The 27,207-nt window shown below is 40.2% G+C and overlaps 1 protein-coding gene across 1 annotated transcript; it reads left to right on the forward strand.

The window, feature by feature from the left end:
- Positions 1-286: 286 nt before the first annotated feature.
- Positions 287-12,444, forward strand: LOC134654549 (ecdysone oxidase-like). The gene is made up of 3 exons (XM_063509998.1): positions 287-439; positions 2,092-2,225; positions 10,859-12,444. Exons 1-3 carry the CDS (start codon positions 289-291, stop codon positions 12,422-12,424), a joined length of 1,851 nt encoding a protein of 616 aa, XP_063366068.1. The 5' UTR covers positions 287-288; the 3' UTR covers positions 12,425-12,444.
- Positions 12,445-27,207: the final 14,763 nt, after the last annotated feature.

Genomic DNA, 27,207 nt, shown 5'->3' on the forward strand with positions numbered 1-27,207 from the left:
TATTCGATAGGTAGGTAAGGTAAAACTAATAAGTACTTTGTGTATTTCGCAGGTCCAACCTACGTAACTAACAAAAATACAAAATTAATGAAGTTTCCAAAATAATTCAAACAAGTGCTCATGTATATCGTACTCGTATAATTCGTACTCCTTGTTATAAATTAATAAATACATTAAAAGTTGATTAAAAGTATTTCGTCGATAAAACCATCAAGAATAAAATATCAAAAAAAATTTATCATTATAAAAAAGTTTTCCCGCGTAAATACTAAGACCACCTCCACCAAGATGGCATCAGTGAATCGAGTAGTGAACGACGCCCTGTCTTCGATGCAGTCAACGGCCACCAGGTCTAGTCTGATGCGATGGTTTCTACAGACACTGGCTATCTCCCAGGCTGTGATCTCGACTGAATGGCCAGCAGCACACAAGTTAAAAGGTGGGCTATCATGTAAAAGTTAAAGTGTATTAAAGCATTCGAATGTACCTGATGTTTGTACTCTCGTTATGAGGACAATTATATACTATCATGCTATCATCATTATGATAGTGGTGGTGGTGATAGTCGACCTAAAATAACCAGATAATAGTCAAGTAGGTAAACAGGTTTTTGAAATTAAAACTTACCAACGTTCCTTCCGTAAGTGTTTCTTCTAATTCCCGATGAAAAATTATCCCGACTTATCGAGTTTTATGTCACTCGCCTCATGCTTTTCATTATTATGGAGGATAGTGATGTTGCAATTAATAAGCAGATACTAAAATCGAAAAAAATCACATTGTTCATCCGCTAAATACAGCTAGGTATCAGTGGCGGCGCGTCCATAAAAGCCGATTCCCACCGACTTGCCTGTTTTTGGACGTTTGAGCAGAGTTCTAAAGGAAATATGTAAGCCAAATTGTAGACTACTATGTAGACAAGCTCTCGGACATGGTGGTACCTGACATTTTGTTTGATAGGATTACTATCCATCTTTCCTCTACTGTCCGAAATCTGGGTATCATCATGGATCAGACGCTTTCTTGGTCTCCTCACGTAGCCGAGGTGAGCAAAAATATTTTTAGATCTTTCCACTCTCTTCGACGACTACAGAATTTCCTCCCTCTTCACACCAAACTAACTCTTGCTCGTTCTCTATTGCTCCCTCTTCTTGACTATGGTGACGTTGCGTTTTTAGATCTTACTGAGGAATTGCTGGATAAACTTGAGCGTTTACAAAATGTTTGTATCAGGTACATATTTGGCCTCCGTAAGTACGATCACATTTCTGAATCCCGCTCTCAGCTCGGGTGGTTACCGATCCGCCAACGCCGAAATGTGCGTGTCTTGTCGTTGCTTTTCAACGTGCTCTTTAACCCCTGCTCTCCATCTTACCTTACCGAGAGATTTAATTATCTGGCTGAAGGCAGTGAACACCGCTTACGTTCAAGTGCTAATCTTACGCTTGCTATTCCCCCGAATAAGACACGATCGTATGCGAATTCGTTCACGGTACGCGCTGTGAAGTTGTGGAACGAGTTGCCCCTGTCGCTCAAACAGTCCCAGTCTGTAGCGTCATTCAAGGCTAATTTGAAGAAACTTATGCTTTCCAACCAAGCGTGATTTGGTTAAGTACTGATGTCTATTTTTTTTTTGTTGACACTTGTATATATATATACACACACATATATATATATATATATATATATATATATTTATATGTAATATATGTTTAGTATTTATGTATGTAGCATGTATTTTATTTTATAATAATATTTATGTATTTTATTTACTTTTGGACATTTAGGTTAGTTTACTTTTAAAGTGTACTTACTGTACATTCCGTAAGTTTGTCTATCTAATTTGAATTCTCCCCTCATCTACTCGAAGGTTAGCTGGAAGAGATCCCTTACAGGGATAAGTTCGCCTTTGTACCTTTATTTCTGTAAACCTGTGTTGTGTACAATAAAGTGATTACTACTACTACTACTACTACTACTACTACAAATTAGCCCCGGCTTGCTTATGGATATGTTTGACGCGCCGCCACTGCTAGGTATGCCAGCAACTTTCTGTATTTAGCTATGTTCGGCTGCATTTTAATTTTGCAGATGGGGAGAAGTTCGACTTCATTGTGGTAGGTGCGGGGTCGTCGGGTGCTGCGGTAGCGGCTCGGCTGAGCGAGGTGCCGCACTGGCAAGTGCTGCTCATAGAGGCAGGAGGAGACCCACCGCCTGCTAGCGTGGTATGTAACTATACTCTGGCAAACCAATATTTTATTGTAGAAAAAGTGCGAAATTCAAAATTGGTATGAGACTATTCGCGGCCACAAATTTCAGATTTGCCGAGTTTACTACTGACAAAATTGGTTTGCCACTTTAAATATAGGTACGGCCATTTCACGAACGGGGACAACTTAAAACCAGGGATGTTGCGGATGCAGATTTTTTGACATCCTCGGATGCGGATGCGGATGCGCATATTTAAAGGCTCACATCCGCGGATGCGGATGCGGATGCGGATGCGGATGCGGATGTCAAGATTAGGTACTTCTAGAAAACGTCAAATATTACATTTTTAGTATATTTTATTAAAAAAACGAAACGTTTAGTATTTGAGCAAGAATATAGGTGCATTATATTTAATAAACAGTAACTTGGCCGACTTTTCTGGATCTAGACGATTTCGTCATTACCTATAACGGGTAATGACGAAATTACCTAGCACACGCCGCCGCTAAGACGTTCCCGTACCGTACCGACTTGTTTGACATCCGCATCCGCATAAGCTCCGCATCGATTTTATGCGGATGCGGATGCAGATGCGGATGTTGAAAATAATGCGGAAGTTCCGCGGTTGCGGATGCGGATGCGGATGTTCGCAACATCCCTGCTTAAAACTGATGAATGCATGATGTAGCCAGCCATATTTGTTGGCCGAACAGATCATGAAACTGACCAATTCTATTATAGTGAACGTTTCTAATGCCACTTTTCATACGGCCACACTGGGATTATCGCGCTAATCAACAGCGTGTCTCGGCGTTTCCCGTTAGTGTGGCCGCGGCATAAGGATTTCTACAAGGATCAGTAATGGGCAGCGTCTACACTCTACCCGATGGTTTCTTTCTTTCAGTAGTAGGCATAATATACTTATTTAGGTTATAATTAATGCACTGATTTGTTAATCTAATATACATTTTATAACTGACCAATATATTACCTAACTTTTGTCTCAGAGGTAAACATATTTCTTGCCTTTTTCAAGAGATAACTTGTACGAGTAAAGTACCTAAATTAAGTAATTATTTAATAATGTTAATAACACTACTAAAGCAGTGGGAGCGGTTATATATGCGCAGCTGTAATGTTGCCTTGTCCTAGTAATCTTAATTCAGAAAAACAAGAATCCTGCCCAAACCATCTATGATCATGACCTTCGCGATGACGGGCCAACTTCGATCAAGGTTTTTAATGATAAAATCGGCTTCGATTCGATATGTGAATAAAAAATTAACAGTTTTGAAGTTGTCCTGCGTAACGGTCTTTACCCGTGGTGATTTCCATAGGAAACGAACCCGGCCTTTGGCCCGGCCTAGCGTGGCGTGAATCGTCCTTAATATTGCTATGTATATTTTTCTCTTAACAGACGGACGTAAATTAATATCAAAGTCGATTTGACCTTCAAACATTGACTTAAATATTGTAAATAGGTATGCGGAAGCTAATCAAAAAGTCGTTAGTGTCGTTACAAACAAACGTCATAGATGCATTAAGGTAGCGTAGCAAAAACTTGGATTTTGACACTAAATGTATCCTTATATAGTAAACAAAATGATTTTGTTCCGTAATCTTAGTTTTTAAGTACCTAAATAACTTATCTTGACACGTAAACAACCTACGCTAAACGTATAGTATTTGTGGGAGTGCTGTGAGGTGACGTCAGGAACATTAAATAAGCACCGTGTTGTGTTGAATATGTATAATGTTTATTATTTACATCACAATTCTCTTATCTTATACACGTGTAGTTTCCCGGTTTATTCTCTGTCTGTCAAGTGTCAACATGACAGCTTAGTGTTACCTTGGTTATATTATAAGGGTGGCTTCCCACGAATGTAGGCGGTCGCCACACCACCCCCCCACGGAGAGAAATAACCCATTAGGCGATTAGAAATAACAAAAATCATCGCGTTTGCTAAATGTCACCTTTCTGCCAGATCGCGTGATAGGTGGCATTTGGGTAGTGGCATCCGCGGGAGCTTTGACGGATTCATCCGTGCAAGAAGGTTTAGGCGATTGGACCCCGGCTGGCTTGACAATAGGCTTAGGAGCGGGTAATTTATTCTGAATATGTGCCCTGACTTCCGGTTCTGTAGCACTCGCCTCTATGAAGGCTGGCTTTACTCGGTCGACGCTTACCGCGACCTCCCTACTCTTGATGCGGAGTGTCAAAGTTTTGCCGTCGGATGAACGAGATACAATTTCGTATGGGCCTGTGTAAGGAGGTTGTAATGGGCGGCGAACAGTGTCGTCGCGCAGAAAAACGTGAGTCGCTGATGACAAGGCTTTGGAGATGAAGATAGCTGGTTTCGAATGACGTGAGGCTGGAATAGGCTGTAGAGCTGCCATTTTTCGTCGAAGTTGGGTGACATAGTCGGCTGGGTCTTCCATTCTCGCTGGGGCAGGATTTAACATTTCTCCTGGTAAACGCAAGCTTTCGCCGTAGACCATTTCCGCGGCAGTAGCATTAAGGTCTTCTTTAAATGCTGTCCGCATGCCTAGTAGAACGAGGGGTAGAGCTCTTACCCAAGAATCGGCGTGGCACATGAGAGCAGCCTTCAGCTGCCGATGGGCTCGCTCAATCATACCATTGGCGCACGGGTGGTATGCGGTTGTCCTGATGCGCTTCGAGGAAAAGGTTTGTGTGAGGCGGCGGAACAGGTCGGACTCAAATTGAGTTCCTTGGTCTGTTGTAATTATTGACGGCACGCCGAAACGAGACACCCACTCTCGTATGAATGTATCAGCTACTTCCTCCGCCGTGATAGTACGCATGGGCCACACTTCCGGCCATCTTGAGACTCTATCTATGGCCGTCAAACAGTAACGAAATTCATTACACATTGGCATTGGTCCCACAATATCTATGTGAATGTGCTGAAAACGTCCAGATGGCTGAGGAAAGTGGCCGATGGGTGCTGAGATGTGACGTGTCACTTTAGCTCGTTGGCACTCGAGGCACGACTGGGCCCATCTTCGTACATCGTTTTTAATTGATGGCCAAACATATCGGCTCGTCAGCAATTTAATGGTGGCGCGGACTCCCGGGTGACTGAGGTTATGCAACTGTTCGAATGCTGCTCGGCGAAACGAAGGGGTTAAGTAGGGACGGGGCTTTCCAGTTGATACGTCACACTGGATGGAAGTTTCTGTGCCAGGAAGTGTAATCCTTGTTAGGTTAAGGCTGGAATTTCCTTGGCACAAAATCGCGAGATCTTGGTCGGACTCTTGTGATTTAGCGAGTGCCACGTAATCAACGTCTAGTGAAATAGCTTCAATGCGCGACATTGTGTCCGCGACCACGTTGTCTTCGCCTTTGATGTAACGAATGTCCGTAGTAAATTGTCCTATGAAGGACAGTTGGTTCAGCTGTGATGGTGGAAGCTTCTCTCGACGCTGTACGAAAGCGTACAGCAGCGGCTTGTGGTCCGTGTAGATAGTTGCGTGCTGAACCTCGAGTATGTAGCGGAAATGCTGTACGCTTTCGTACACCGCTAGCAACTCTCTATAATATGCTGGCCACTGCGTCTGCTGGGAGGTCAGTTTCCTGCTAAAGAAAGCGAGAGGGCACCATTGACCGTTTACGAGCTGCTGAAGACAGGACCCAATGTGGATGCTAGATGCGTCTGTGAAAAGCCCGAGGGAAGCGCCGTCAGTGGGGTGTTGCAATAGGGTAGCCTTAGACAGGCTCGCCTTGCATTCCTCGAAACGCAGTAAAAGTTCGGGTGTCCATAAGAATGGTTTTGCACCTTTACCATTTATGGCAGCGACGGCATCGATGAGAGGAGCTTGTGATCGGGCAGCATGGGGTATGAATCTGCGATAATAATTAATCATGCCAAGAAATCGGCGCACACCCTGGACGGTCTTCGGAGGGGGAAAATCGAGTAAGGCTTGGATTCGATCTTGTGGAGGCTTAGTACCTTCTGAGCTGATTTGAAAGCCCAAAAACTTGACTTCCCTGGCACCAAACACGCATTTTGACGGATTAACTACTACGCCATAATCTTGTAGCCGTTTGAACAAAATATTTAGGTGTTCTTTGTGAAGAGTCTCGTTTGTTGAAAATACCAAGATGTCGTCAACATAGGGGAATACGAAATCGAGACCCCGCGTGACCTCGTCGATAAATCTTTGGAAAGTTTGGCCGGCGTTCCTTAACCCGAAGGTCATAAAAGGAAATTCGAAGAGGCCAAACGGGGTAACGATAGCCGTTTTTGGGATATCTTCTTCGGCTACGGGTATCTGATGGTATGCTTTCACCAAGTCTAAGGTTGAAAAGATCTTGGCTCCGGCGAGATTATGGGTAAAATCGTTAATATGCCGGACAGGATACCGATCTGGAATGGTCCTCGCGTTTAAAGTCCGATAATCGCCGCACGGGCGCCATGACTCGTCTTTCTTCAAAGCCATATGTAGCGGTGACGACCAAGCGCTTTCAGAAGGTCGAGCAATACCGCTGCGCACGAAATCCTCAAATTCTTTCTTGGCGGCTGTTAGTTTTTGGGGCGCTAAACGACGTGGACGGCAAGAAAGGGGCGGTCCGTCTGTTGTCCGGATGTGGTGCACTGTATTGTGCTTTATCACACGTGGAAGACCAGGCGGTTTAACGACATCTGGGAACTCAGTGAGCACTTGTGCAAATACCGAGTTTTGTAAATTTATGGCTTTAACACTTGAGTGATCTGTAATAGCAACTGAGGCTGCAGCATTTAAACCCGTAGTACCATCGACTAATTTCTTTTTGTGACAGTCTGGTAAAAGGTGATAGTGCGCCAGGAAATCAGATCCTATGATTGCGGTGCTGACATCAGCAACTACAAATTGCCAAGTGAATTCACGCCGCAGTCCTAAATCCAAGGTAAGTTTTATTGTACCATAAGTTTTTATGCTGCTGTCATTCGCTGCACTGAGTTCCCAGTTAGTAGGTTTTCTGTGCTTAAGCCAGCGTTGAGGGTAGCAGCATAAGTCAGATCCACTGTCTATTAAAAACTTTTGATTAGTGCATTTATCCCTAATAAATAAGCGGCGGCTATAACTTTTTAACATGGAGCAATCAGTAGCCGCGCTTACTGATTGCGGTTGGAGTTTTCCTCCCAGTTGCAAGGAGGGACGCATTTGCTGGCTCTTGTGCCATATCTCCTATGGTACCAGCATTTTCGAGTTGCCGGGGATCCATTTCGGCTTCTGGTTCTTGAAGATGATTGATTACGGGAGCGGCTTCTGGTGTGAGAGCCGGCAAGGCTGGCTACTTGCATGGACAGTTGTTCGATGCACTCTTTGAGCGAGGCCATCTCGCTTGGTGAACAGCTATTGTCAATTTTGTTGACTTTTGATGAGCCTGGTGACACCTCGATTATATTGTCGGCCAACCCCGCTAGCTTTTCTAGGGAAAGATCAGTGTGAGCAGCAAGAATAGCCTGAACATTGTTTGGTAAGCGCCTCATCCAAAGCTGCCGCAGGAGGGTTTCATCTTTTGTTGTCCCTGCAAGAGAACGGAGCCGTCTGAGGAAAGCAGAAGGCTTGCTGTCACCAAGTTCTTCCTCACTAACTAGCCTCTCTACTCGTTCCTGCTCTGATACGGCCAGTCGTCTAATCAACTCTTTTTTTAAAGTTTCATATTTGTCTTCTTTAGGAGGATCTAATACCAGGTCTTCAATCTCTCCAATCAGCTTTTGGTCTATAATACTAATCACATGACTGAATTTAGTCATATCACATTTTATTCCTGCTACATGAAATTGGCACTCCGCCTGGGCAAACCATACTTTAGGTTTGTCTGCCCAGAACGGAGGTAATTTTACAGATACTTTGCACACTTTATCTCCAGTGGCCGGTGTAGGTGTGGGTTGGGGGGGAGCTTAATGTCCCTGCAGCTGAGCTTGTAGTGCTTCATGCCTGCTCTGCAGGTCTGCCAGCTGTTGTCTGAGTTCCTCTGCCGACATGGTTCGGGGAATAAAATATGTGCTCAAATGCAAATGCCACCACCCAAATGTGGCCTAAATATGACACACCACACAAACAATTTCAGTTAGTACAACAGGCAAACGTTATGATAATAAACAAACACAGAAAACATTCATAACAAAAACATAGCGATATAGGTTAAGATACAAAAACAGATTTTATTTTTAAATATAAGTATGTACTAAATGCAATGAAGGTTAATTAGGGGGCTTTGTAAGGCAAAACAAACGTAGTACTCAATAGTCCACGAATGAATGAAATAGTTGAACACAATAAAATTCTTTTTTGAATTTAAAAGCAAATGGCGAGTTAAAAGGGTTATGTTAGGTAATTAATTAATGATGTACATAAAGTGGTTAAAATGTTAATTGTCCTCAGAACACCAGCTTGATATAATGCACCACACGTAGAACACGAGATTATATAGCGTTGTAGGAATCAGTTTTTATAGTAGTTATTTTACTTACAAGTGTCACTTGGGTTATGTAGCACGGCCTGGTTCGGTTCCTTAGGGAAAAATCACTCACGTAAAGCTTATAACGCACACTTGCACTTCACCACTCTTACAAATCCGATCTGCAGTCCGCACGACGATGTCAACGACGAAATGCGTAACGCGTCTGGTGCTGATCCGGGCAGCGTCGACCTGACGCTAATTCCTCGCACCCCGCTATCACGGGGCAGCTGTCGGCCTGTGCAAAGACGCCAAACACGATGTAGGCACCAAACTTCTAGGAATCTGCCCTCGTCGGACATGAGTCGCACGCGCAAGCAAATCGGGCTCCTCCACTGCGCAACTTCGGTGGTCACCAATGTGGGAGTGCTGTGAGGTGACGTCAGGAACATTAAATAAGCACCGTGTTGTGTTGAATATGTATAATGTTTATTATTTACATCACAATTCTCTTATCTTATACACGTGTAGTTTCCCGGTTTATTCTCTGTCTGTCAAGTGTCAACATGACAGCTTAGTGTTACCTTGGTTATATTATAAGGGTGGCTTCCCACGAATGTAGGCGGTCGCCACATATTCTTCGAATAAAAATGTAGGTACCGTAAAATGGGGTGAGTAGGTGCAAAACTGACATTCAAACCTCGGTAACATTTTATTTTTACATATGCAAACTGAATGGTGTACATAATAAGTGTTCCGGACGTTTGTATTTTAGTTTTTATTTTATTTTGGGTAGTTACATTTCATAACTTTGACGATAAACAGGGAATCCCACCTCACCCCGTAGTCCCTCGTATTTGGGGTGAGTTGGGTTTTCATACAAAGGTGATGTTGGATCGATTTTTTTTATTATGAGTATTACTATTAGCTCCATTTTAAATTGGAATGCATTATTTTTGTAGCAGTAGCCTTAAAATTCCATCTTCCCTTTCATCCCTTCTCTCCCCATTCATAACCCATCGCTCCCCGCGAACCTTACTCACCCCATTTTACGGTAATTGAAGCTGTGTTTATTTCCTTTTAAAGCGAAACTAAAATGTGTGCGAGCGCCGAGCAATTTAGGTAGGTAATCATATTAAATTTGTATTAGCGTCATACAAATACTTACTACTTACATACCCTTACATCATCTCCAAGAACGTCACATTACTCGTGGAGTTATTTCGTAGAAGTTCGAGGACTGGAATTACATTGAGACTTTCAAAGAATCACGTCTGTGCTGTCCATTGTTCCAGGGGGAATTTTGAAAGCTTGGTAACATTTCACAAGGGAATATGGCTAAAGTAATTACATACCTAAGTACCTTACAAAAACAGACAGGCAAATATTTCAAGAATAACAATCTCTTCTTAAGACATGCCAGGAGGATATATTATAAGGTTCTCGCTCAAACCTAAAGGTATAAAGATTCCTACTTAAAGTGTATTCAACAAGAACAAAGCATTTAACCCAGTTTGTTTACAAGTAACATTGACCATGCACTGCCATTCATGCGTGCGCGCATTATACATTATGCAACAACTTCACCTTGATTGGCAATCAATTAATTCGCCTCATTGAGATAAGTCAATGATTCGCCTTTGACATAATAACCGGTTTGAATTCAAATGGGATAAAAATATGTACGTCAGGAACTAGTACTGATAGACTACCTAGCTGCGATTAATCAATGTAAAATAATATCTAACTTGACAATGAGACAATGACATTGAGATTATTAAGTTGGATTGAGTCTTAAAATTAGTAGCTAGTTGTAATTCCTTCAGGTACTTGCAATTCTTCGGAAACGTATTTAATTGTGCTGTAAATTTCTTATACTTTTCCTATGTCCCATTCCACGTTTATTAAAAACATGAAAATACTTCTGAAAACGATTAGTTAGGTAGGTTTTGGTATTAAGTTGTTAAGTTGAAATGACATATTATACTTAGGTACTTAGTTGTTGTTGGTTGTTGTTAGTGATTTGTATGAGATGAGACTGATGCCGCAAAATGTTGTAGGTATCACTATCATGAATACATATAGGTAGGTATTACACATATTATTTTTGCCCGTACTATGTATCTTCATTTTGCTGTTCGTTAGGTACACTACAACTATAGTAATAATGTTTAGAATAACCTACTCATTTTCTATTGGATGAAAATGATTTCATTTGAAATTTCTGTATTCCAGTTACCCAGCATGTTCGCGACCCTAGCACACACCCCCACCGACTGGGACTACAAGGCTTCGCTTGACGCAGGCGTGGGCAGCAGCCATCCCAACCGCACAATCTTCATGACCCGCGGCAAAATGCTCGGCGGGTCCTCCTCCAACAACTACGAGATCTACGCCAGGGGCGTCCCGGCAGATTACGACCAGTGGGACCAAATGGCTCCTGGTTGGAACTGGGATACTGTACTACACTACTTCAAAAAACTTGAACGCATGACTGATCCCAGCGTCTTAAAAGAAAACCATTTCCTCCATTCTACAGAAGGACCAGTCGCAATATCGAGACCGGCTCAAAATGCTTTATTTGAAGCTATAAATGAGAGGATGCTAAACTCTCTCGATGAAATAGGAGTGAAAAGAGTGCTCGAGAATTATGGACCTGTAATTTTAGGCGCGTCCAAACCACATTTCACGTTTGCCAATGGAAGGAGATCTAGTACTGCTGAAGCTTATTTAGTGCCAATTCAAAATAGACCTAATATTCATATAGCTAAGTTTTCTAGAGTGATAAAAGTTCTAGTCGATCTCTCTACGCATCATGCCTATGGGGTACAAGTAATGACAAAGTCTAAAAGAGTTTACAACATTTTCGCTAATTTAGAAGTGGTTTTGTCTGCAGGTGCGATTGACTCGCCTAAACTTCTAATGCTCTCTGGAATCGGACCAAAAAAGGAACTAGATAAACTGGATATTGAGGTCATTTCCGACCTTCCAGTTGGTATGAATCTCCATGATCATATGTTGACTCCTATTATATTTCAAGGGCAAAGTGGTTTTCAGACAACAGTTCAAAATATAGCTACAGTTACAGAGTTAGATTCTTATCCTACACCTATTCAGGTTGGGTTATTCAAATTAAACGCATCATCGGCTAATTATATCATGGAAAATAAACCTCAATTTCAGTCATTTAACATTCACATGGGAGCTGGCCTGACCCCTTTTATAAATATTGGTTGTGTAACTGTAACTAATTACGATCCCTCTTTCTGTGCGTCAATCGGCAATGCTAACATTTTTAATGAAATTGACTATACCAACTTAGTTCTCTTACATCCTAAATCCCGAGGACAAGTCAAGCTTCGAAGCAACAATCCACTCGACAGTCCTGTTATAGAATTAGGGTATTATAGGGATAAAAATGATTTAGACGTCATGGTTGAGGGGATCAAATATATGACGCGTTTGGCGACGACGTCTTATTTCCGAAAGGTGGGAGGTAAAGTAGCGAGATTAAACGTGAAAGAATGTAGGGGTTTGAAATGGGGTTCAGATAGTTACTGGAGGTGTTACGCTAGGAATACGGTGGCTTCATTGCTTCACCCGGTGGGTACGTGCGCTATGGGGCCTGACGGCGTGGTGGACGAGACCTTGAAGGTGCATGGCATGTCTGGATTGAGGGTCGTGGATGCCTCCGTTATGCCTACGATTCCAAGTGGTAACACGAACATACCTGCCATCATGGTTGGCGAGAGGGCGGCCGATTTGATTAAGGCTGATTACCAATCTATGTTCATGTTTTAAGTAAATGAGTCGGTAGTAATATACGTATCGTTTGTTTTTCTTTTGATTTTCATCAATTCTATAGTGAATTAAAATATTTCGGTATCGGCAATTGAAGGGATGTTTACAAAAACAACATAACTGCTAAGAGCGGTTGACACTTTTTTAAGAACATTGTTAATCGTTTCAGGTGTCGACCAGTGTAGTCAGTTATGTTGTTTTTGTAAACATCCCTTCAATTGTAATAAGACAAAGTAAAATAATTTTTGTTTTATTTTACTTTGACTATCCGTGGATCTATTCTCCAATATATTTACGAGGTACCTAGTCCTACGTAAGAAAAGTGGATTATACATATACTTGCTAAACTTATTGCACCTGTTTATTGGCTCTGTCGAAAATTCCACATTGGAGTAGGTACTAACTAACATAATACAGCAAAACACTTCAAAAGATAGGCCCACAAAGTTATATCCATAACATCCACATGTCCTCAATTAGAAAGGAATTCGTCTCAACAGCGTACGTAATTAATGTTTTTCTGCCACGAATAATCAGTGCTGAAACTCAAATTAACTCTCCAACAGCTGAAAAACAATGAAAGAACCTTGGTATTAGCATAAACTGAAGGGTAGCTTTGTGATGGTAATGACTGCCTGCGCCCTCCGTAGCGGCGCTTAACACCGCTTCAATTACAATATTGTCTTTGTCTTCCCGCGGCCCGTGTTGTGGAATCTAATCTCAATCTCTGGAAGGTTCATGTGATTTGTTAGATAAACGATCCGCTAATAATGTACCTATAAAATACCTATATAAGACACAGTGCTATTGCTGCACTATGAAATAGTAGGTAGGTACATAATTTTTTACAAGCTTTACTTGTAAGTGTGTTAGTTAGTGTGGGTCAAATGTTGGAAGCTAAATTTGACCTACTTCTCGATTTCCGATTGAGCTAAAATTTTGCATACAATATGTAAATCGGGTGATAATACAATATTACGATGACATGGCGCTGATCTGATGTTGGAGACAGGAGGTGGCCATCGGAACTCTGTGATAAAACAACGCAAACTATTTGTGTTTGGGGTTGTTAGAAATGTTACGATGAATATTAGGTGCCTGTGTAAAGAAAAGTACAGTCGGTGGTAAAAGCTTGTACTAAAAATGAAATTTTGGGCAAAAAACTTTAATAAAAATCCAGTAGCAAAGACAAAAAACTATATAAGGCTTCCTAATGGAGCTGTTTATAGTTAGACGGATAAACCGATCCGAACTAGTTTGCGTTTCGCGGCGCCATACGTTTTTTGGTAGCAGGCTGAAATTAAGGTGATATTCGGACTATTGTAACGTTATTTGACGCGGGCGACAAAAGAGAAAATACTTTATCTTATCTGTAAAATGTTTTGACGTGTAATGTATCGGTGCATATACGAAATATACATATAAATATGAAATACATCTCTATTATCTACGTTTAATTATTTCCAGTGCATCGTTGATGTGACATCAGTTTAAAATCATAACCGTGGCCTGACCCTTAAAATGGGGCGTTCGCTTGACGAGGCCGTAAAGGACTCGTTAACATGACAAAGTCTTAGCTGCTGCTATTACACCATGATTATCTCGGCGATGCGTCACTATGGAAACTCACAACATTTTCACCGCGTCATGCCGAGCTGCAAAATGGGGTTGACAACTGTCAAAGGTTTGCATAAATGGCGCCATCATAGCTCGCCTCTTTTTCTATGAGATTTGGCTTAAAGGGCTGGCATCAAAGGCATTTAAAAAACAAACATTTTACACGATTCTAGGGATTGACAGGACCAAGCTATGATGGCGCCATCTGCTAAATACTTCGACCGGCCAACCCCATTGTATATCACAAATATGAATAATTACAATACAAAGTACATACAGTCGTCTTATCGGAGCAGAGAAGGTGTTTACAATATTTGAACGGAACCTCATCATCAAGAGTTCAAGACGTCAAATTAAAATGTATGTTCAGATATTTTTTGAGCGTTTCGTTTTATCTGATAGCGATTTACCTACTATTATAAGTAATGCAAATCCCGATCTAGCAGTAACTTAACCAATAATAAATAATAACCATTTTTTTATGGGCCATTTATACCTAACAAAATATAATATACAAATTAACGCTAATTAACTATATAACAAATTTGTAGTTTAATTTGTTGCGTGAGAAAACCTCATGTTCCGCAACATTTTCCGCTTTGTTTAACTTACCTGCGAGCACGTAATTCTAAAAGCATGCAGTATTGTATCGAGAGCGTATTGATTACGCACACAGAGTACTAAATAAGGGCACTATGGAATACACATGGAATATTCATCAAGGTTTATCTTCTCATTGCATGTAGGTACATTCCAAGTGTTCATTGCGTAGTGACTGCGAATTACAGATTCGAATAAGTTATTTGCAAACGTGGGTTTAAGGGTTTTTTCAACTCTTAAACTTCGCAAGTTGATGTTTTTTTGTAGTAAAAGTTGTTTGGTAGGTGTTCAATTTAAGGATGACTAACGCTAGAGCTAGCGTTCGATTTTCGCGGTTATAGCCCAGATCACGCGCTTTCTCTTTCCTTAGAATTGTTGTGGTGAAATCTAATCTGTTTTAAATTCACCAAACTGCGAGTATCGAGTGACAACCCTTCCCGTAGTACCGATATGAATCAGGGGTAATGACCCATCTCGCCACACTGAAATGGGGCTTAATGTCTTGGAATACAGTCGGTTGTCCCCCGCCCCTGATGATAATGTTCACCACTTCACCAACGGTGGAGATACAAAAAGTAATGAAGCCGTTCGCGAACCTATCGTTATTCTGATTTGGTTTTTGCTGAAGTCTTTGAATATGTATAAAAGTAGGTAGGTACTCTTTAAAGGGGTGAATCTTAGTTTTCTGGTTTAATTTTTCAATCAATCAATCAAAATGTTTATTTCAGGCAAAAATCGCAGGAATAGTCAGTACCTATCTATAGGCAGGCGGAGATTTTATTTCGTGTTTATTGTTTATTAGAAACAATCAGTCTGACATAGGATTATGAGCAAAACTAGTGCCCATAAAAAACAGACCTATAGTTTCTTAAAAAAGAAAATCCCATCAAAAACATTACATGTAAAAAGGTGCAAGTCTCGCAACGCTTTTACTACAAAAAAGTTTTGAGATGTAATGTGAAACCAAGTCGGTTATTTTAATCAGTGCCACAGGGGGTGTTAAAACCGTATCAATAAGATACCTTTAATTTGTAATACGTACCGTATAATGACTTGGCCATCGCACGGCTGCATAATGTCAAAAGGATCATCGTCACCTATTAAAAATAATTCTAATTGAACATAACGCTAGCGCTAATTGCAGTTTGAGCATTACACATATTTACGAGTACGGTACGAGTAAAGCATTATGTGCGATTGCCAAGTCATTATATGTATTTACCTTATACCTTTTTACATGTAATGTTTTTGATGGGATCTCATCTCTTTTCGTAGGCAGTCCTTCTTTTCGGGTACTCATACCCATACTATGTATACACATATCATAACTAAACATATCACCTAAACATATAACATCGTAGTGTACCTTTACTTTACCTACTATTTGTAGGAACTGCAACAGTAACTTTGTAATATCATATATTTATATGGGATTACAAACTTACTTATGCAGTTCTTAGATCTTTAAAACGTGACTGATATTGCAATATTTTTAGGTTTTCCCTTTATGTGGCCATTAAACCCTAACTCTGTACCAAATTTCAGCTCTCTGAGTTTATGGGAAGTACTAGTTCTATTCTGATGATCATGAGTGAGTGAGTGTCATAAATGCGAAACTTTGCTTTCGCTTAACTTCGGAACTAAATGACCTACAGACTTGAAATTTTGGATTTTAAGTATGTGATTATAGCTTACTGGATGACGAAAATTTCTGCGTTCTGGTCTTATCCAGAGGTTCTCAAATAGGGGCCTGAAAATGCGGCGAAATGGTTCCAGTAAAGGATGGTACGGCAGTGTTTGCTTCGCGCTCGACTTGGCGGGGGCACTGCCGTGCCCCCAGATGTTTATGGGAAAACCCTTTATTTTTGTAAAGTTTAGGTTTTATAAGTAAAATGAAACACACGAACACGATTGAGGTTGGTTGGCTATGTGCACGATTGGGACACATTCGTTACTTGGCCATTCGCAGATGTCAAATAAATAAAATAAGTGAGTCCTAGCGAACTTTGAAGGCGACCATCACTTTCAGCTCTAACTTTTTTGCCAATAGAATCAACTGGGTTTGTTAAGCTTTGTTATTTCCTGTATTACTTTATCCCCCCTCAACAAATCTTCACGCTGATCCTAAAAAGCGCCTAACGAATAATTTAATAATTGGGGATCCATTACGGTAGGTAATAATGGGCTAAAAATTGCGGATTTGTGCATTAAATTGAGTAATTCGCGTCGGGGAGCGGAGGCGGATCTCGCAAATGAGATTGAGGATAAGCCCCGAATCCATTTAGAAAAAGTGGGGCTTACACGTGAAAAACAAAGAACTCATCTATATTAAAACGGGTGAGGCGCGGGAACTGTCAAAGGTGCCGTTTTAAAGATGTCCACTAGAATAAGTTTATTTGAAACTAGCGACCCGCCCCGGCTGCGCACGGGTTAACAAATTATACATAAACCTTCCTCTTGAATCACTCTATCTACTAACCGCATCAAAATCCGTTGCGTAGTTTTAAAGATCTAAGCCTACATAGGGACAGACAGACTGCGGGGAGCGACTTTGTTATATACTATGTAGTGAAGCAACCTTCGGTTACCAACAGGTTGATCCCGACATTTTTTTTCTTTTTGTTTGGCGTTTGTCGATATAAGATTGTAATCTTTGCTAGGCCCCCTGATATGAGTGATAGCACTGTAAAGATACAAAATAGGGGGAAAAAGTACAAATGAGGTGTAATTGAACATACATAAATCTAGTACGTATAGAATAAGTATTGAACCTTCCTCGCGCACGTACACATGCAGGCGAATACTCGTAACGCAATGGACGCTGCACCCGCGCTGCGCCGCATACGGAATGGCGGGTAAGTAACTCGTCTTGCCGTGGGGCTATGAAGTGCCTGTCTACCGTGGAACCTTCCTGCCGGCCTAGACAAGCTGACAATCGCTATCGCTTCGACAACGAAACGCTTTGTGCCTCTATCAACTCTTTCATATTAGTGCGAGAGCACAGAATAAATAATAGTACTAAGTACAGAAGACTCACTCTCTAACAAAACGCGTCTGTTACGATCAGCACAGATATGGCCGCTAGGTGGCGACAGCGCCACGCGCGGCTTATGGCTTTCCCCAAAATTGGGGCCGAACGGATGTACTTTTAGCTACCTGTAGCAAAGCGACGAAATCGCGGAGTGAGACACGCCTGGCGAGAGTGACAAATTCGTTTCGATCGCTGCGTAGCGTTAGCGATTGGCATGTTATCTACGGGGCCAGTTTTGGACTGAAGGGCAAACGTTAGTTTTACAAACAAGCTCGGGTCTTTCTTGAGACAATTTTTTATATGAATTTCTTGAGTACGAGGCCTATGCACTACACAACAGCAACAACCATTTAGGTAAATATATATTTTGGAACTAATTTCGTGAAAATGAAAATTTAATGTTTTTAAACACACAGTATTATACTATGGCATGCTCGTTAAACACACCCATTATACGCCCACTGTTTTTTAAAAATTACTTTGATTAATTAATTTGAGATCAAACAGTTACCCACCACAAGTCTTAAATAGATTATAATGTTATATAGGCAACATAATAGGGTAAAACATACACATCCTAATCAAGTTAATGTACTTACCTATTTATCTAGTATTCCCCGATCCTCTATGCCCCTGGCCCCACTGGTTACGTGCCTGAAATAGTAAAGTGCACGTATATATGCATTTCGCAAGTGAATGCAGTTCACTTTCCGCGGCTTTGCGACTAAATCGAATGTTTACCAATACAAGGTCTATTTATTGAATTATCACTAATTACTTGAAGATGCCATTGGCATTGCCATCCAGCGAGGAAACGCGGCCACCTTCCCAAGTGCCAGTGACTTAGGGGATATTTGTAGATATAATTTAGACCCCACAGATTAAGATGGTTTTAGTTTAGTTTTAATTTGTACGTAAGTAGGTACTTAGTTTTGTTAACTTTGTATTTTATTTGAAATAATACTACGACTAGACTAAATAAATACTAAATCAAAACAATTTTTTCATTGAGTTACGAAAATATCATACGATTTCGTAACTCAGTTAACTTTTTTATAGGGAACTCTATCTATTCACCAAGTTTTATAATTCTGACGAAAAAATTCTACAAACAAATATAAATCAGCCTTTCTGAGGCTGACTGTATTTTTAGTTTTTCTTCTGACAACACGTTGCTGTTATAACTCTACCAAAAGCGAAGGGTTAGCTGCGTGTAAGGTGCGTTATAAATCGAAAGTACAGCGATAAACCCCGCGATATGCCGCGACACATGCTTCGAATGTGCTAACTTTCGGTAGTATACTCGTAGTCAGCTAACGTTGTTCCTGATATAACTTGTGTAAAATAAAATTAATGTAACATTCAATGGCACAATAGGGTATTTGACTACTAGTCAAATCAGTTTCTTTGGATATACCTAGTTCTTTAATTATTTATTACTTTCTAATACTTTAAGCGTCTCGAATCTTGCCATACGATTAAATAAATAAATCAGTTTCTTTTTTCGAACCGTCAAAACGATTTTGCTTCTATGGAATTTCTATGAAACACTAGCATGTGAGGTAGAATCAAATCACCTACTCTTTGTAGTTTAATACGGGTTTTAAAATAGAAATCGTGTCTAAAAATAACTGCTGTCTACGTTTCTATTAGGGATTGCTCCCGGTACTGTATTTGTTTAGAAAACCAGTACCCGGAGCACTCCCTAGTTTCTATATTAATCTTCTGGTGCTTTATTTCATGCATGGTGTAAAATAATTTATTTTAAATACAGTCATTACAGTCAAATACTCTATTGGAATGGAAACATGTGCCACTAAACAAACCTACCACCATTTTCGCGGGGTCACTGTCGATGTCGTCGCACAGGATCCGGATGTTGACCGGACGAGAGTTGATGGACCGATCCGCATGATTGATGAGTTCGTATGGAGCGTACGTATCAATGAAATAGGGCATTTGCCTGACTAGTCAAATCAGTTTCTTTTTTCGAACTGTCAATACGATTAGCCATTATGGAATTTATGTGAAAAACAGAGTGACGTCACTACTACGAAGATTACATTACAACTATGAAGATTTTAGTATAAAGACAGCAGTAATTTTTTGACACAATTTCTATTTAATAAACCGGATAGAATTGTAAAGAATAGACAACTTGACCGTGATGTCACTTGTTCTGTTTTTCATATAAACTCCATGGTGGCTCTTCGTTTTGACAAATACCCTATAATAAAAGCATAGAAGGTAGGATCCTATAGAAGTGGTATACGCGTGCCTCCGTGAGGGACAAAACATAGGCAATGCGACACTATGATTGGACGAATTTATTTGTTGCCCACCATAACCCATACTAATTTATGGTGGGGAATAAAAAAAAATGTGAGACTGTGACAAGGACAAACAATAATAATAGCGCTTTCGCTGCTACTCCTACTGAAAGGTACATAAGACTATCCCGTTCGTTCATTTCCCCCACCCATCATGCCTTATCCAGTTAAAATACTAGATTCATGAATAAAAGTGATAGCGATATCCGTATGTATAATATATCATTTACCACATGCCTGTAATATACTCTATACGTGAGCTTACTGGAAGGTGTCTGTGTCTGGAAGCTAAGCCGTGTAATACATCGTTAACGCTTGTTAAAACAGCATCCATTTCTAATCCCGCCCGTACCTGATCCCTCACGGAGTCTTGAAGGCCAATTCAAACTTACATTGTGACATCAAAACGATATCTAAATTATGTGAGTCACGCGTGCATTTCACTCGTAGTCGATTGGCGGGGCGCGGAGGGTAACATTAGATACTCTAGTGTCCGGACTCCGGACTTATCCAGTGTCCGTGATTATCCCACTCTCGGCTGCTTATAACATGTGTTGGCGCGAGCAAGACGCATGGGCGACTGACATCATTTAGATATCATTTTCATGTTACAATGTTGTAAGTATGAATTAGCCTCTCGAAGTGCACAACAAATTAACTCTACTATATCGTATCTAACCTGACGAGATATTGGAAACTAGACCTTACTTTGTTGGGTTAAGGTTGGACGTTGAACGGGACTGTGAAAATGGGAGAGTAATTTATAATCTGTGCTAATAAGCCAGCTTACAATCTTGCAGTGTAATGGAGTAAATAATTAAATTAGGCTGTTTTGTATCAGAGCTGACAAAATATTTGATTTATACTAAGGGTAAGTACGTGACGCTATTTTTTTAATACTTCTGATAAAGCTAAGGGTGAAACATGTTTTAGAAAAAGGTCAGTCCTTTTGACAATACGTACCTACAAGAAAAGTTAACGACTGGTAGGTACTCTATAAAATGTGTATGACCTATAAATAAAGTTGACAACGGAATATTGTAACTTGTAACGTTTGCTGGTCACTTTAGCTAAAGCTAAGTAGGTATCCCGAACACGAGTTTTACACGGAAGAAATAAGGTACCCAGCAACATACTGCGAGGTGGTTACTGTATTAACGCTGAGGGCTAACCTTATCGGACACGGAGTGTGGAAGCGGTAGGAGGTGATCCGGGAATGTATGAAAGTAAGTAAATTTAGTTGAAAAGCGAGCAGCCCCGTACACGAGTTGTACACGGAAGACATAAACCTTTATGTCTTTATGTTGTTTATGTCTAAGTAACCACCTCGCAGTATGTTACTAGGTACCTACCTAGTAACATACTGCGAGGTGGTTACTTTGTTAACACTGAGGGCTACTTTATCGGACACGGACGGACGTGGGTGTGTAAGTAGCCGAAGATGCTCGTTTGAACCAGGGCTCCCGATATCCGTGCTACCCGCCAACCCGTGCGCCCGTGTTCTTAGCCCCGGCGGTGCTAAGCGTCCGAACTACCCGAACCCGTCGAAGTCCGTTCCCGTGTAGTCCGTTCCCCCGTGTAGTCCGTTCCCCCGTGTAGTGCGTTCGGATCTGAATCTCGGCTCTTTTCGGGTATTGAATACACAGCGCCGACGGACCGAGTGGACCGACCCACGCGGGCCGGTTTGAGTTGAAAGAAATAAGTACCTAGGTATCATTAATTCATTATAAAATGTTAAAAATTATGTTATATTGCGTACGAATAGGGGTTAGGTACTTAAATATATTTGAATCAATGTCGAGTTATATTTTTTGCATCGGTTATATTTATAATGATTATATTCGAGTAAGGGCGTTACTGAATACAAAACTAGTACCTACAGTATTCTTGTATTGTAAGACCATAATTCGGCACACTACTAGTTTTATAAAAAAAAAAAATAAACAGTTTATTTTAAGAAAACTAAGAAAATATGTACAACTTTATGGCTTACAACTTAGAAAACTCATGTACAGATTTTTATTGTTATATATAGATTACCTAAGAGAATAATAAAGGTTTTTTTTTAATTATGTTACAGCTTTAACGCCTATTATTTATGTACAGTGTTTTTTGTATAAGTTTAATCATATGAGGTTTCCTCTCTAGGTTGTCTACTACCAAGTTTAAGAAGGCTCAGTATCTTATGTTGCAAATAGCCCGACTACTACTATTATAATCAGGATTAGGCAGACAGATGCAACTGGATATCGTCTTCATAAGTATTAATTATTTTTATGGTATTTAGTATTTAGGTACCTAACTACCTGTACTAAATATTGATAGAGATAGGTACTTAAAATAAATAAAACGTCTTTGAAGTCATGTTAAGTGAAAGAACTATTGAGTTATTCGTTATCTACATATTAGGGCAGCAGCCTTTTGTTTTGTAGTAAAGAAGTAAGTAGGATTAACGTCGCACGTGCAGATAAAGAGAATAATGGTTCCCCGTGGCAATTTTTACTAATAATATTAACACTGACACCCTGATTCCCTTTGACACTGGTATTTTACCAGGCATACCTTTTGTTTGGAAAGTTGAAGAATTAGCCGTGCTGTTTTACAAACAAGGTAAGAGTGGTATTTATTCAGTTATATTTTAGAGGGGGCAGCTTTTGAACTCACAAGTACTCATTAGAGTCATTAGTCATTAATAAGGTTTGAGTTTGCCACACCGCCGGTCAACGTTTTTAATCTGAATTGCATTTATAGTTTTACCTAGTTGTTGATGTTCTGTTTTTTTTTTTCGTTTTGCTTGTTATTGTTCATTATAAACTGTGAAAAATGAAATATTTATTTCTTTCCACTCATGGAAAAATTTAGAGGAACGCAAAAAAAAGTTTAATTACTAATTTTGAAATTAGGTCCATTAGCGGCATTAAGTCAGCCTGTTGTACCTACTCTACTACTAAAAAGAAGAAGACTGCTATCTTTTGCTGCATAATGCTCTATTCTCATGTAAAATATATTACCACCAACATACAAATCCACGCGAACGAAGTCGCGGGCAACAGCGGGCAGTATTAAATATTTATCTTTCGTTCTTGAGACTAATTTTCGTTCTTCGCTCTTAAAAAGAACGCGTCCGATCGTCACTGTACGTCGAGAACGGGTCGGACCCGCGTGTAATTAATATCCGTGGATCCGGACACACGGGTAACACGGGTACACGGACTTTAATTACACGGACCCTAATTACCCGTTCCGAACGGGCCACAAATCCGGTTTCGTGTAGCACGAGAACGGGGCCCCGGCAACGGGTGCACGAAATCCGGACGCGACCGCGAGCCCTAGTTTGAACATGACGTACGGTGAACGGTGTCACAGAATAAATAATAGTACTAAGTACAGAAGACTCACTCTCTAACAAAACGCGTCTGTTACGATCAGCACAGATATGGCCGCTAGGTGGCGACAGCGCCACGCGCGGCTTATGGCTTTCCCCAAAATTGGGGCCGAACGGATGTACTTTTAGCTACCTGTAGCAAAGCGACGAAATCGCGGAGTGAGACATGCCTGATGGTGTAGGTGCGGTGAACGGGGAACGGGCGTAACCTTACGTAGTTGCAGCGGAGATTAAGTTGGAGAGCAGCTGCGGACGCCCAATGACAACTATTAATAGCTTTAAATCGGTATATTTAGGTACGTGTACCTAGCTTGCTAAGTCCCGAACGCTCTCGCCAGCAAATGTGTCCCCCACATGGGACAAATGCTAGAGATGCCACGCCTGAAGTTTGATAATGATGGGTGAAATTGTCTTCAAATTGTTTTATTGCTGTAACTTGTCCGCGATGCAAAGTAGGGTCTGTGCGGTAAAAGAAGAATCTAACTAACTATTACGGCTCAGCGACCCAAAGAGAATCTTGGCCTCCCGAAACGAGAACACATTTTCCCGATCCTGCGCCGTTTCCTGCCAATTATCGGCTTGAAGCTGAAAAGAAGAGTCATAATATTCTAATGTATTTGGTTCTCTTATATTCCACGCCTCTTCTCTTTCCGATTATATCTAACTTTTCTTCTAAGTAGTCGAACTGGGGTACAAAGTCAAACCACACAAAAACAAAGGAGTGACAAAGAGACATATAAACGAAACCTCAATTTTCGATCTTCGCAGTAGTTATGCTGTTTTCGGGTAGGGAGTGCTCCCAGTACCAGTTTTCTATACAAGTACAGTACCGGAACCGGGAATTCCCGGTTCTCGCCATACAAACTCAGTACCGGGAGTATTCCCTATTTTCGAGGTTTCGAAACAGTCTGTGTGATCTCCGCTGGCTTCGTCCACGGGCGCGACAATAAAAAGCACGCGCGCACTTGTCACCTCTCCGGCCCGGGTCCGGGCCGGACCCCAATAAATTACCATGTGCACTCAATAACCGGGGTTTATGAGTCCTTTTGATCCGGTACGGTTGTTGCGAACTTGTGCCGATTTTGTGAAATTGTAGCAAATCTTTTTTGAAAACATATGTATGCAGCTATTTAGCTTACAAATGTACTAAGGAGAAGTTTCTGAAGTTGCCAAATTTCAATAATGAAAGTTCTCAGAAATTTATAAATCAGCAAATAATGAAATCATGTCAATACTTATAATAGATAGGCTTTATTAAATATTTCGTCTGTTTAATTAGTACGGGATATATTATTCTGAAGAATAATTTAAAAAAAAAATCCCGTCGAAAAACTTTTTGAATGGAAACATGCTTTAAATTCTCCTGTAAGTTTCCAGAAACTTCCTAGAATGCTTCGACGTCGTCTGCGTTTATTTTAGAATTTTTATTAAAAATCAAATAACGTAATGGACCCTATAATGGACGTGGAACCGGTAATGGGACATAAAACCACAAATCCTCTAAAATAAGTATGTAAAAGTAGTTTATAAACACTGGCAATATTTTACCATAAATAAGAGTCATAGAGCTGTTTAAGTTTTACTTTTTAATAATTTCGGTTAATTTTTAAGAAATTGGCGCCAACCCAAAAGTTGTCGTGTCACTGGAAAAAATAACCAGTAAGAATTCTTAACAACTTCGCTAAGAGAGGTGAGTTCATATATTAAATTGTAATTAATTATTACTTGGTGTAAACTAGAATGTGTTTTGTTAATTGCATTTACCATGAGATAAGGTATACAACGCATTATGTTGTGACTCTAGAGATGTATAAAAAATAGAGGTATTTTGCCCAATCCCATTATAGGAGCTGTAAAACTGCATACCTCCTATGATGGGATAATTTACATAATGATGCTTGCCATGGCGTAATTTCATGTTTAAACAATACAGAAGTATAATGTAGTTACTCGTACGAACTATGTCAGGAGGTCTTCTCGGACTGCGGATAAATTAATATCGTTTTTACAAAATTTTATTTAACTTGCCCTGTTAGTTTGTATACAGGGTGGATTTTCTTTTTGGGTCAGTGAGGGCAGCTACCAGATCCCGTGCTGCGACGAGAAAACGGTCTTAGAAAACCTTCCCTCGATTTCAAATTAATGAAGATTGGCTTTTACAGATTTTGGAAAAAACATACAGGGTGCGAGAAAAAGGTAATTTTTGACAATCTTTTTTTTGATGCCAATCGATCCTATTCCTATTGAGGATCAAAAGCTTGTATGGAACTAAAAAAAAATTCCGGCTAGAAAAGCCACAAATCAAGGAAAACTTTTCCCATACAATTTGTATGAAAATCAAAACTTTTATTTTTCACATGCTATTTTTCTATGCCAATTGATTCCATTCTTATCTAGTATCAATAGTTTCTTTGAGGTCAACTTACGATAATGTACTAAAAAGCCACAAATTAATAAAAACTTTTTCCATAGGTACATTTACTATGGAGAAAATGTGAAATTTAATTTTGACCCCAAAAAAACTATTGATACTGGATAGGAATGGAATCGATTGGCATACAAAAATAGCATGTGAAAAATATAAGTTTTCATTTTCATACAAATTGTATGGGAAAAGTTTTCCTCGATTTGTGGCTTTTCTAGCCGGAATTTTTTTTTAGTTCCATACAAGCTTTAGATCCTCAATAGGAATGGGATCGATTGGCATCAAAAAAAAAGTTTGTCAAAAATTGCCTTTTCCTCGCATCCTGTATGTTTTTTCCAAAATCTGTAAAAGCCAATCTTCATTAATTTGAAATCGAGGGAAGGTCTTCTAAGACCGTTTTCTCGTAGCAGCATGGAATCTGGTAGCTGCCCTCACTGACCCAAAAAGAAAATCCACCCTGTATTAGTTAGTGTGGTTCAAATCTTGGAAATGGCATTTGAGTTGAAATTTTGGATACGTATGCAAATCGGATGACAAAAATGACTAATAACTAGTTTTTTGCCAAAAACTTATTCCCTATTCCAATATCTTATACTGATAGGGTATGCCCATTATAGGGGGCCCATTACTGGATCCACGTCCATTACCGGGGTTCCATTACTGGAGCTTTGGTGTCCATGACTGGAGAAAAAAAACATACTTTTAATTTATTAATTATGTGGAAACTAACTGCAGTATCTTTGATACAACACGCCTGAAACATGAAAGAAGGATAGGATATTCATCTTTTAACAAGCTAAGCGGTAGAACTTTTACATGTATCAGGGAAATATCACAAATACTCCAAATTTCCTCTTAAATGTCCCATGACTGGTGCCGTTACTATAGATATAAATGAACACATCTTAACAGCATCAAGAATTGTGTTGTACTCGTAGGGCGCAGGTAATCGACCACACATAGAGGTAGTAAGCCCGACAAATAGCCCCGCGAAACAATTCACTCGCGGAGATCGATGTCCGGATCAAGGGGATCAATCCAGCTGCCGAAGAAACCCAATCCGTTTCGTAAGCGACATGTTAACCCTACTACTTAACTTAGAAGGTTGCATAGGTAGTACGTTCTCGATAGCGTTTATGTTAGTGCCAAACTGATGGTAGCCGTTACCATCAGTTTGGCACTGACATAAACGCTATCGAGAACGTAATTTACCTTCTGAACATCTCGCTCGTACTCGCATATTAGTGCGAACGAGATGTATAGAAAGTTAATTACGTTCTCGATAGCGTTTATGTCAGTGCCAAACTGATGGTAGCCGTACTGATTTAAAGTTTCACGATTTTTACACGATTTACGGGTAGTAGGTAATCGCGTATCTCATGCTGTGACAAGAGA

The sequence above is a fragment of the Cydia amplana genome, chromosome 15 (genome assembly GCF_948474715.1).
Source record: "Cydia amplana chromosome 15, ilCydAmpl1.1, whole genome shotgun sequence".
Classification (NCBI taxonomy): domain Eukaryota; kingdom Metazoa; phylum Arthropoda; class Insecta; order Lepidoptera; family Tortricidae; genus Cydia; species Cydia amplana.